The 12,822-nt window shown below is 29.0% G+C and overlaps 1 protein-coding gene across 1 annotated transcript in view; it reads right to left on the bottom strand.

The window, feature by feature from the left end:
* Positions 1–1,072: 1,072 nt before the first annotated feature.
* LOC118200369 (large neutral amino acids transporter small subunit 2-like) overlaps positions 1,073–12,822 on the bottom strand; it is a 91,051-nt gene continuing 79,301 nt past the window's right edge. The window contains exon 11 of the mRNA XM_085808446.1: positions 1,073–12,159. Within this exon, the coding sequence (XP_085664572.1) occupies positions 12,092–12,159 (68 nt within the window). The 3' untranslated portion in view covers positions 1,073–12,091. The remainder of the gene's footprint in view (positions 12,160–12,822) is intronic.

Genomic DNA, 12,822 nt, shown 5'->3' with positions numbered 1-12,822 from the left:
TGACTTTCTTAGGAGTGAATAGTTTGATATTGACGTGATGCAATGCAGGGAAAGTATAGAAGTCTTCTGCCGTCAACCAACTAAATAATATGTCCCAATTAGTATGTAAGAGCGCCTACAAAAGGTTAGTTAAAAGTGTTTCTTGAAGATATTTTCCCGATTAGAAAAATAAACGTTTATTGGAGTTTATTTTACAAAATTTTTAAATATGACAATTAAACTGTTTTAAAATATATTGCTTGTATATTTTATTCCAAATGATTGCTACTAAATATCTTTTGGAAAGCTAGTTATATATTACACTTTGTGAAATGATTAAGATAAGATCTTTAGGTTACATAATTTTGATCACATTTAACGCTATAGTAAATTTGAACGAAAGTTTTATTTTTTTTTAAAAAACAGAAAGCTTTAATCAGTGTATTTTTCATTATCCTACTAAAGCGAGTTTTTGGGAGGGAAAAAAAAGGAAGTTAGTTTTTTACTAAGCCTAAACTAATCTCGCTAATATTATCAAATTTACGACTTAATTTTCTTGAAAGCGAAGAAAAGATTGGTGAAATGATAAAATTTTAATTCCTTTAAATGCAAATTTTAGCATTCCTAAAGAATGGCAATTTGAAACTCATGCGTTTTATATTAATATTTCTCTGATCTAAATTCGAAAATTTAATACGTAGAGCTGTCTTAATAATATTTGTAATAGGTCATCAAATATTTTAATTAAAGGTACATTGAGTTAACTTTCATAGGAGTATTTGACTAATTTGGATGTGGAAAACGCTTTTCTCATCGACAATTTATTTCCACAGGACCCATACAAAATCAATTTAATTTCCATGTATTTTACAGAAAGCTGTCACTAAAGTTACTGCAGCCTAAAAGCCTGCCATATTTGATTCATTTTTAAACTAGAACAGAGGGTCTAGGACCGTTAAGTTTAAGGATAATCACAGTGTAGTCTTATCTGAGACGTATTTACTAAAGAATTCAAAAAGGGAAACATTTACTAGAAAGGAAAATATGTGTTCTGTATTTTAAGTGTACTTAAGAGTAATTAAAATAACATACATTTTAATCACAATATACATATACATTTATTAAAGGCAATCTTAAATTTGTACATCAGCCACTGAAACACTCTTCGAATGAGTCAGAATAAATAATGACCTATTTGTTTCAACGCTCAAACAAAATACAGTTTCACTTTTAACACAGAAAACATATTTAGTATGAAGTATGACTGTTTATTCTAAATAAGGACAATCTATTTACGATAATGCAGTGACATTATAAGGCAGAATAAGCACACATCAGTGTTAAATACATTCACAAACACTTATAAACGATCAATTTGGAAAAATTTCGATCATAACACTCACTAACTTTTCTTATACTAGCATTTATTAAATATATACAGATATTATAAATAGTAAACGATCTTTCAGCTTTCCTTGTTGTCCTTCCTTTACACTGTGTGCTAAACGATTCGAAATAAAATTATCTGGAAATCAAAAAGAATGAATGAAAGTACCTAATTCAGAAATAAAATTTTACCGCATATGTGCACACATAAAATATGATTTAACATACATTCTGTACCAGCAAAATCAAAATATTCAGAAAATATTAATTTTCCATTATATACAAAATATACAGCGAATAACAACCTTGTATGAAAAAACAGATAAATAAATGCTGTTTCGTTTATCACTGTATAACAAACAATACGGAAGCACCATTTCAACAATTTTTCTGTGGTAACGAAAAGAACAATGTTTACAAACAGTCATTTATGAATAGATCATGGGGCAAATACATAGAAAACAACTCATTTTGAACATATTAGTGCATTTATTAAACATATATACATAACTACAACTTGGAATATTTCTTAGTCTTTGTATTAAGTCGCAACAACTTAATACAAAATTATTATAAATAAATACTCGTAAACCACGCATACAAAAGTGAAATTCTTAACTTCAAATATTTCTGGATTTAATGAGCCTCGTCATTCAGAAATGAAGAAACATGGTAGGATTGAATGATGATTCAAGATTTGTATATGACTCGTGGAAGTTTGGTGTTAAGAAAAGGGATAACCTGGGTACTTATCATTTACTACCAATCAGATTCTTTTAAAAAGAGTATAAAGTTTTTTATTATTTTCTTTAAGATCACAAATTTTGAAATAGCTTAAAATGGTAAGTGCTTGATTTTCCGTCATTTTTGCTGCGGAAAACGCCCGGGCATTCGTTTCTATAACACAAGTGACACTATTCGAGGTTATTTTGTTCAAATTAGTAACTAATATACAAATGAAATACTTCCTATCAAATAAAAATCCAGAATAATACGATACGTAAGGAGACGTCAGAAAAAAATACTTTTTATTAACATTCAAGTTCTTTCTGTAACATGCCAACTGTGTGCCATTTTTATTTACTGGATATAGAAACAATGCACCATCATACTTCTTTCCGCATTTTCTAAAATCATGTATGCAAATGAACCATTGAAAATAAAAGAAGTGGAATTAGTCAAATCACCTTGAAACTTAGTTTTACTGATCGGCCTAATCGCAGAATTTTGCCGGAAAGATTCAAATTTGAGAGACCTTTCCTACATTTTCTTTTGTTTTGAACATGCATTTCGATTACTAGTTCGTTGTATAGCACATCTACTCCGCTGATAATTTTACTTTTATAAGAACATTTAAAAGCTGGTTTTACTAAAAAACCCTCACATTGTCAAAGAAAAAAATAACCATACTTAAACTTGTGACTAAATATTTCCCTTGTATATTATAAAACTAGTCAATAAAATTAATTTAAAAAAATCGATATTTTTGCATTTCTTATTTTGTATCTGATGGGAATCTCTAATTCATGCACTACAGTAATTCCCTTTATCACTTTAGACACAATATGAAACACACCGTTGTTCTGGAAAATAGTTCTCGAGAAGTATTTTCAACTTCATTATGAACGCTTTTTTAGTTACAGAAAATGTTTCAATTACTCTGAATACATATCAGATATTAATCACTGTGCGTATAGCACATTTTCCAGAAGTGACTTGCGGTTGCGATAAGCATGTGCTGGTTTTCTGCATTACAGAATGAACAATGGAATCTTTCAAGATATTTTTTAATCTGAATGCAGTATCGATTTAAGATGATCAGCTACCTTAAAACGCTCTGCCTAGCTTAAATCGATACTTCAGTTTTTATTAGTTACTCTAGTTCCGACCTCCTTTCCAATGCTAGAATGTCTATCATTACTATTCAGAAAATTGTGCGTAATTCACTTTACGTATTTGAAAATATCACACATTTAAAATGTTTTTCAGATGGTTATAATATCATGAAAAGTTATAATATTTTCAATATACTCTTTTTCACCATTTTTTTATTGTTCTAACAAGATCTTCCAATTTTCACGTCTGGAAATTGATTGTGATAATTTATAAAAATAAAAGAGACTAAATAATTCTTGACATCCAAATGTAGATGTTGTGCGTGTTATTTGAAAAATGAGAAGTAAGAGGATTAAAAAAGATATGACAGGCATTTAAAATTTAAATTATTCTGAAAATCATTCACCGTTAAATAAAATAAGCGTTCAGTAAGTAAGAGTTTAAACTTGGTAACCTTTAAAGTAATATGCGCACAACACCTCTTAAAATCTCTGTATCGTAAATAAGAATCTTACTGCTTAAACATTCTAATAAATATCTGTAACAAATAATACAAACAAAATTTGTTTAATTATTTATAAGACCTTTAGAAGGTTTGACAAAATTTAAACTTCTCAATTCCATAGATCAAGAATCCTATGAAAAATATTGGCGTCTACGAAATAAAATATAAACAATGCCATAATATAATAAATTAGTTATCTGGAGCAAAAGCAGGGAATTTTTAAGTTATATAAACAAAGATAATTTTGAATTAATCAACACACCTATAGAAAACAATATTATCTTAATTATACAATTTCGTACAACTCTGAACAAATGACTGCGGATTTCAACTAATTTAAATATCTTAAAATGAGCAGAAATTTTAGTGAAAGAAATTAAAAATATTCATTTTTTTTTCAGCTTACGTTGCTAGAAAATAAGCCCACTTTCATTACCTACTAGTACTAAAATGACATTTTCTTGTATTAAGTCAAACTTTCCGAGTAAAACCAATTCAAAACTGGAACTATTGTGCAGTAATGCAGTGACTTTTGAATATAGACGTATTCACTATCCAAGAAAAGAAAATGGTTATATGTAAAAGAAAATTCTCATTTATTTATTTTTAAAATATTGTTATTAATTAGTTACCTCGAACGATTTTTAATATAACGTGTTGAATACTCTAACAATTTACCATTGCTCATACGAAAAAATACAAAAGCACATTTGTGAGAAATTAAGATTTGCAACTAAGACTTCCATAAATCAAATTTTACCTCACATTAATTGGAATTCTTGAACGTCTTCACAGTAGTTATGTTCAAAATATTTAAACACATGAATAAAATATGTTTCGATTTTCGCACTTTGAAATGACTTTAAAAAATATGTATTTTGTATATATTTTCTTTTCTTTGAAAGAATATTTATTTGATACTTTTAATACAGTTACTGCCATTGGGATGCCTATGTACAAATGAATTAATCATTGCTCATTACACATACAAGAACGTGATAATCTTGGCTATTGAGCTTTGTTATCAATCATTTTCCTCACAATTTTCCTTTATTTGGATGGATATATTAACGCATTTTACGCTCCACATACTTCTGATGTATCATTAGCTTGTTTGATTTCTGATACTCCTTCTGAATCAAGATTTATACCCTTGGAAGAACCTGCCAAGCGGCAGACACCTTCCTTTCTATGTCTATCAAGTCAAGTGACATTCTTAAAGGTGTTCAGGAACATCTGATTAGTTAAGGAATGTAATGTTCATGTTACGAACTGACTGGCGAAATGTACTGAGATTAAAACTCACATAAAGCTTTCAAAAAAATTTAAGGTCTAACTATTTTTATGAATTTAAACGGAAATTTTTACTTTTACACACGTATTCCACTACTTATATGATCTCTGAAAAAATTTTAACATTCCAGTAATTAACAAAGATGATATATTTATTTCATTGAAGATAATAAATTTTATGTATGTTGATACATAAAATTTATCATCTCCAATGAAATAAATACAGCATCTTGGTTACTTATTATGTTACAGATATGATAAGTCATATGTATGTTGATATCTGCATTGATAAGCTTACGACCCAGATTTATTACGTATTTTCAACAAACCGATACGTATAAAGAATTATAAATACTTACAAATTAAAGGCTCATATCTTAAACAAAATTTCACTTTTGTAATGCATGCAATAATTGAATATTTATAAACAGTCTATAATTTCCTGTCTTTACAATTACTTAAAACATTTGAAAATTTCAAAATGATTGCAAAACACATAATTAATTACTTTTGTTTTAAATGGAAGACTTATTTTCCAAAATTCGAAGAAGTTAATTTCATTGCAAAATTGCTCACAATTATACTTTATTATCAGTTTTATACATAAAATATAATACTTAAAAAAGTACATATGTATTAAACATTTCTTTATAAATTATTTTATAAGATTTAACTCAAAAGATTTCTTCCAAATACTAAAGATTTTCCTGTATGAAATGGGCAGCAAAATTCACTGAATTTTATAATTTCATTCACAGTTTCTTTATTTTATTCTCAGCATCCACTTTCTTGCACTAGTAATTCTAAATCTAAAATCAGCTTAAGCAGTGATCTTATGATACGGGAACTTCTTGGAATAAATTTTAATATCAAATTATTTAAAAACAAACCCTTTGAATTAACGGCTAAGTTATTTAAATTTATAGTTATGAGATGAATTTGAGTAATTGGAAAAAATAAAATACATTTCCTTAAATAGGAAAGATGTTAGATTTAAATAAGTTTCGTTTCACATTTTGTCTCATGATTCACCAAGTTGTTTGAAGGTATTAGTTTGAATAAATTACTTTTAATACTTTTTTTCCATTAAATGCTTATTTTTAATTTCTCGGCTCACAGAAAATGCAAGAAAATACAATACTCAATATTAGGAGAAAATTTAGTCTTTGGTTTGTAAATTTAGTTCGTTTTTGGAATGGATGATATTATGAGATGGTGATTTACTACATTTTAAATGGCAAGAAAATTATTCAAAATATTTATACTCATCAGTATGCTGAAATACCCCTACTCATTCTTTTGAGCGAAGGACTTATCAGACACTTTCATCAATAATACTGTTAACAACTTCAAATTATATAATGCTTATATTTTATATGTAACTGAAACTTTCTCGTAAATCTCTTTTCAATAAACACTCGTAATGAAAAATGTTTTGCATTGCATTCTGTAGCAAGCAGTGTGAATAATATATTACTGTTCTCCCGTATAAGATCACTTTACTGTGCATTAAAATGCGCAGACTAACTTTTAAGGGTGAGAAAATACAGTTGCTAGTGATAAAACTTAGAATTTGATGAGGATCTTTCCATGCAGCGATTAAATTGTGAATACTTACATTTTAAAATACTCCTATGATAGATAGAAAATACATGTACAGGAAATTATAAATATAACTACGAAACACACAAATATTTCCATTCGAAAGGTTGTTTGCTTAATTTCCTATTGCTTGTGTTTATAAATACGCATAACAGCGTAAAATTTGCAAAGCAACTTCTCTATAAATGGATATGTAGATAGTATCGAATAATTTCAAACTAGAGGACATATAGATAAATAGTGCAATGAAAATCATATTAAATTACAACTCGTAACACCTAATGTTCCTAGTAGACTGCCTCTGCACAAAGAAATTCTTTCATATAATTTCCTGGAGAAACTTACATATAAAAAAATAATTATCTACTCATGTAGATGCTATTTCTAATTACTTTTTTTTGTTTCCGTTTTATAAACTTACTCTAAAAAAATAAGTTATCACACTCATTCAAAATATCACTCTCAAGTCTATTTGTGATTCTCCTGGACCCAGATAAAATACTACAAATATGCAATAAAAATATACATTAAATCCACAATAACGAACTGTTCCGCAAATAGACGGCTGCTCAGTCAGATGGATGAAATATTAGCAAGGCTATTCATATTCCCTAGGCAATGAGATACTACAGTTTGAGTCTTTTAGAAATGACTGTCTTAAGTAAAGAGATCAGTATAAAGTAGCATATTTCTCTTCCACACATTTTCATTGAATTTCTTGATGGCACTATTTACGAAATATATGGAAACTCATTTATGGCACTGGTCAAATATTTTGAGTTTTCTTCAGCAGTTAGGTACCGCATCATTTATTCTTGCTTTTGCCTGCAGGAAGTATTAAAATATGAAAATGCGATAAAATACTCCTCGAATTACTTTTCGTCTGAATTGGCTACTTCAGCGTTTTTGTAAGGTCTTAGAAAACAAATAATTAACTTCGAAATTTCCGTCATTTGAACTATTCACATCGTATCCTATACATAGCAGAGCTGAATAAAACAACTTTCTGAGCGCGCTATATGTTGCTTCACGTCAAAGTTAAAACATTTTGTGTATCAAAATGTAATAATTTAAGGGGCTGTTAAAGGGGCAAAGGCGCACTAAACTGTAAAAAAAATGTCAGTCTTAAACTGAAAAAGCAAAGCTTTTATATGATTATTAAAACCAAGGTGCGAAAATAAAAGCCCACAACCGAAAAAAAAGCTTGTAAACAGTAATAGCAATAATAAAGAAAATCGCAGCCAGAAAGCAAACTCAACTGCATTTAATTTTTCGTAATGGATATATAATTATTAATTTAAACTAATAACACTTTAGAATTATTATTTTTAGAAAAAACGTTTTAATTTTACTTTTTATCAACTGCTTTTCGATCTATTATAATACTTTTAGCAGTGTGCTTTCGCCCTATTTAATAAAAAGAAAATAACTATTATAAACTTAGCAGACAATACATTCACTCTTGGTTTCATAACGGTTTCGAGTTAAAGAAATTTTAATAATTTGTTTAAAATTCCAGAATTATAAGCTCAGGCTTACATAAGAATAATTTTAACATTAGTAATTTTAGAGTTTTCTTCGAATTAATTCTTATTCTATCGGAGAATTCTTAAAATATGTTCAAAAAGATTTCTAGTATTCTACCATTAAGTACTCTACAGAGAGAAATTACAATATGTAACTTGAGAAATAAGACCATAAAAAGTTTCAGTTCATATTTGTAAAATACATGGTGAATTTCGAAATTACTTTAAATATGTAGCATTAAAAACAAAGAGTTTTTTTTTTTGCTTTCTTTATTAGGTAATATAAAAAGTCGCTGTGGTATCACATTTGTATGAAAGTAAATTCATACCCTTCAAGTCAGACTAAAACCAAACTTAATAATAATACATACATCAACGATTATTTCTACTTAATTTTAAAAACGAAGTTACATGCTTAATGGGAAAATGTTTAAGGTTATTGTACTATTGCATCAAGTACATTAAAAAACTATAAAAGCAAAAGCCGTCTTTTTAAATAATGCTTAACTTAATTGAGGTTAATATATTTTTTCTTCTATACACTAGAGAAAGTCTTTTCTAGGCCAGTGCGTCACGCGTGCAGATAAACTGTATACTAAAACTTTTCATTGCTAAAATGAGCTCCATTTGTATTGTAATACAAAAGAGAAGTAAAATAAAAACTACGTTTTTGTACTAAAAACATAGTGTTAATTTAACTTTTTTTATTTCTATAAACTCAGCCAAAATTAAATTTCATGGCATTTCATTTCACAGCTTCTCACAAAAAATGGAAACATAATTAAGTTAAAATCATTATTCGAATGTATGGAATTAAGTATAAATAACGTTTGATACTCTGAAAATTAATAGGTATTTTAAAAAGAGGTAATAATACATCATTATTACTACCTCTTTTTAAAATAAATGCGTTCAGAAGTACTTGTAATTAAAGTTTTATAAGTCATTCTATTTTATCTTACATTACGTTTTTCATCGTTACTGAATGTCCGTGGTAATCTTTCTAAAAATGACCTCACTTTATATCATACGTACAATTTGATAAAAGAACATGAGCAGAATGCGTATAAAAGTTTCAAATAGGACACAAATGTCAGGTACTGGCCATCCTTTATACATCTTTAGAAATATAGTTAGTCTGAGTGTTTAAAAGCATAATTATGGCAAGGAAGACGTAACATGGTTAATACGCGTTTGCTGAAGTTTTTCCTCTAATTAATAAACGTTTTCTGTACCCGTCAAAAGTATTTGAAAGGTAATGTCAAACGAAGTTAATACAATGCATAAAAATGGCATAAGAAGTAGTAGAATATTCTTTCGAGCTTTGAACTGCATGATTTTGAAACTTCTGTTACTCCTCAAAGCATTCTATTGAACAAAGGTTTTGGTGCAATACTTAGAAATTAATCACAGTTATTGGATTTAAATACAGGGAAAATACTAGGAATTTTTCTTTCTGTCTGTCTTCTGCTAATACAGATAGACCAAACCTTTTCAATAAAAGGAATGGGAACACAAATATTATTCCTGAGAATATAAAGTGCACATCTCAGAGTTAACATAGTCTGACAAAATCTCTTTAGACAATAGAACTTTTACTAGGCTAGTGTCTCGTCTAAGAATTACGAAACATAGAGAAAACATTTTTCAGTGCCTCTTGTTCCAGTAAGCTTGATTTAAGGTAGACTAATTCGGAAATATTTCATTTTGGGAACAGTGGTTATAGGGACTGTTCTAAAAGTCGTTAGAATGATATTCCGTACAGAAATTTTCTATATGGGAAAATAATGTAGGAGATGTGGAAAGGAATTTCTAAGAACGCATTTCAGATAAAGCATACATGCCCATATTACATGAGCACATTTTACTCCAATAAAACTGTAAACTACTAATACAGTAAAAAATACAATAAGAAAATGTCATATAAATATAACCATCTTTCTTGATATCAGAGCAACGAGCTGAAATAACACCAATATACAACTTAACTTTCTGTTTACAGAAGAAAAACATTAAAAATTCCTGTTGCACTCCTTGTTGCATCTTTCACCCATAGCGAAATTATTCGCTATTTCTCACTACAGTCTGTTTAGCCGCAAGTGTACAAGTGTAAGAGGCTAAATTTTCTTCACCGTTTCGTTTTGAAATTACTGTGCAAAAATATTGCGTATTCTCATCCGTGAAAGAATGTTGCACACTTACACCCGGTTCGCCATTTCTTACAGGGGCGCTCATATATATTAAGAAACATAGCAAAATCATATGGTGCAACTATTTCTCATGTATTAGGATAAGGAAACATCTCAAAAGTAAAACAAAACTTTTAAGCTTCTCTGCAAGTGACTGCTTTCTAAGCTGAAACAAACCGTGAATATTTTTACATTAAAGCTTCAGATGTCATGTAACGGAAATCTATCCCCCTTCGCGACAAGTAATTACGTTTAGTAGAAGTTTTAAAAATTCTCACTTCGATACCCTAATAAAGCTATTAAAGAAGTTCACTTTCTTAAAATTAGTTTTTTATTGTCAAAAATATAAAAAACAGTGGGACGTTTTCTTTATATAAAAATAACAGAAAAGGAGAAAAGTTTTCATACCTTAAAATCAAGTTATAACTTAAGACAGTATATCTTACATAAGTGCCTAACATAATGCATTATAGATTGGTATGATTTAACACACATAAACTAAGTATTCAAATTGTTTCCATTTGGGGAACGGTATCAACATTGATTAAGGAATTAAAGGGTCGAAATATAGAATTTCGACAACAGTTAGCTAATCCTTAAAAACTGTGCAGCACTAAATACACTGTTCGGATAAAATTTTGAATAAACATCAAGAACAATATGTACCTAACATTTAACAGGATAAACAACACGGAATACATTTTAAACATTCTCTTGCGAGAATCATCAACAATTACTATGCACATTATAACATATAATAACAACACAAATTATAAAATGAATAATAAATAGTATTAAAAATGCCCATGAAATAAGGTTATTCTTTATGACCAGAATAGGCGTTAATGTAAACATAGTGAATTATTAAAGGGCTCCATATACATAAAAAGTAAATATTGAGCTGAAAATGCACGCAATGCAATTGAAATGTGACATGGGAGAAAGGATACCTGAATTAAGGACGAATTTTTATAACTTATAGTACACATAAATAAATTACATCTTAGCGCTAATACATACTTAACAGTAATACAACAGTTTGCTTCATGTGATAAATAAAATGACTTTCTTCTGTTTTATGCTATTCCTTTCGTTGTCCATACAAATGAAAGAGTGATCACATTGAAATTTTCTAAATATGTGCAGAAAGCTAAATCTATTGTGCTATTCTGCCTGCAGAAAATTCCATATCTTTTAAGCCTTGTATATTACAAATAATATATTCTTATTTCGTCGAAACATTACAGCTTCTTTTATTTTAGAAAGCTCAACTGCTTCGCCATTTTTATTAGCATTTTCAAGTATCCAATTTTAAAAACTATAGTTTCATAAAAATTCTCTTTGCGTAGTTCCCTTATCTGTTTAACATTATGCTACATCAATTTTAATAATTATTCTTTACATGAATTTTTTGTCGTAGCGACAGTGTTACTTGTGTTAAGCAGCTTTTATAATAACTGATAGGTGAATCTACTTTTTCTGTTTCCGAGGTATGATTTTTCAATGTGATCTCATGTTAGGAAAAAGTCTGATATTGTTTTTTCAGCCCTCTCATACAGTTAGGAATAAGTTATCACTCACAGAATAAAATATTTTCTATCTCAAATAGAAACCGAAAATTAAAATCTATTCTTGTGACTTCTATAACCAACGTATTACATACACCTTACATGCACAACAACCATTTTACGGTTGCCTGGCACAGCCATTCAGAGAAACAAACATCAAAAGCACAGGAACAACGAGACACAGATGTACTCCTTTCTTAAGTAACTTCATACTGCCGCAGGTTTCTCTGCTGCTACGACTACCAATGTCTTTTGCAGCGTCAGCGTGAAGGAATCTAAAGAAAGGAAGGCATAATGTTATTAGCTTTAACAGATACCAAGAAAAATATTTTATATCCTAGACATTAAAATACAGGATGTCCATAATTTAATCATCGGATAACAAATTTAAATTGAGACGTTATTTTACGAGGTAACCTGAAATAAATTATATCGATATAGGTTTTAGTTCAAAGAATTTCTTTTATCTGATTTTTGTGAATGGCAACAGGGAACTTATTTGTTTACAGACAAAACGGCATCACGCAGTGAAAAATCAATGCAAATTCTTTGGTTAGAAGAAACGAAATCTCTGAAAATAATTCAGAGGCCATTCCAACATGAATTTAAAAACCCTCCACCAATTAAACATGGTAAAACAGTTTAGAAAATCCGAACATGTTTTGCATAAAGTGCAGATAGGCCAAGCGTCAATGAAGGAAATGTTTCCGCCATTCGAGATGTGTTTATGTTCAGTCCCAGTAAATCCATTTCCCGTGACAGCCTGCAAACAAAAATTTGCAGGTCAGTTGTTCATAAAGTTTTTTTCTTATGAATGGTTAAAACTAACGGCAGATTTGCCAACAAATCAAATGTAATGATCAAGAAGTTTGTAAGAAATTTTCTGTAAAAATTCCTAATCGTATCAGTAATGATGATCCATTTCTTCAGAAAATCGT

Source organism: Stegodyphus dumicola, chromosome X1 (genome assembly GCF_044657685.1).
Source record: "Stegodyphus dumicola isolate Sdum_Otavi_A_Nest chromosome X1, ASM4465768v1".
Lineage (NCBI taxonomy): Eukaryota > Metazoa > Arthropoda > Arachnida > Araneae > Eresidae > Stegodyphus > Stegodyphus dumicola.
The sequence above is the reverse complement of the archived record's forward strand: the minus strand, read 5'-3'. Positions and strand labels throughout refer to the sequence as shown.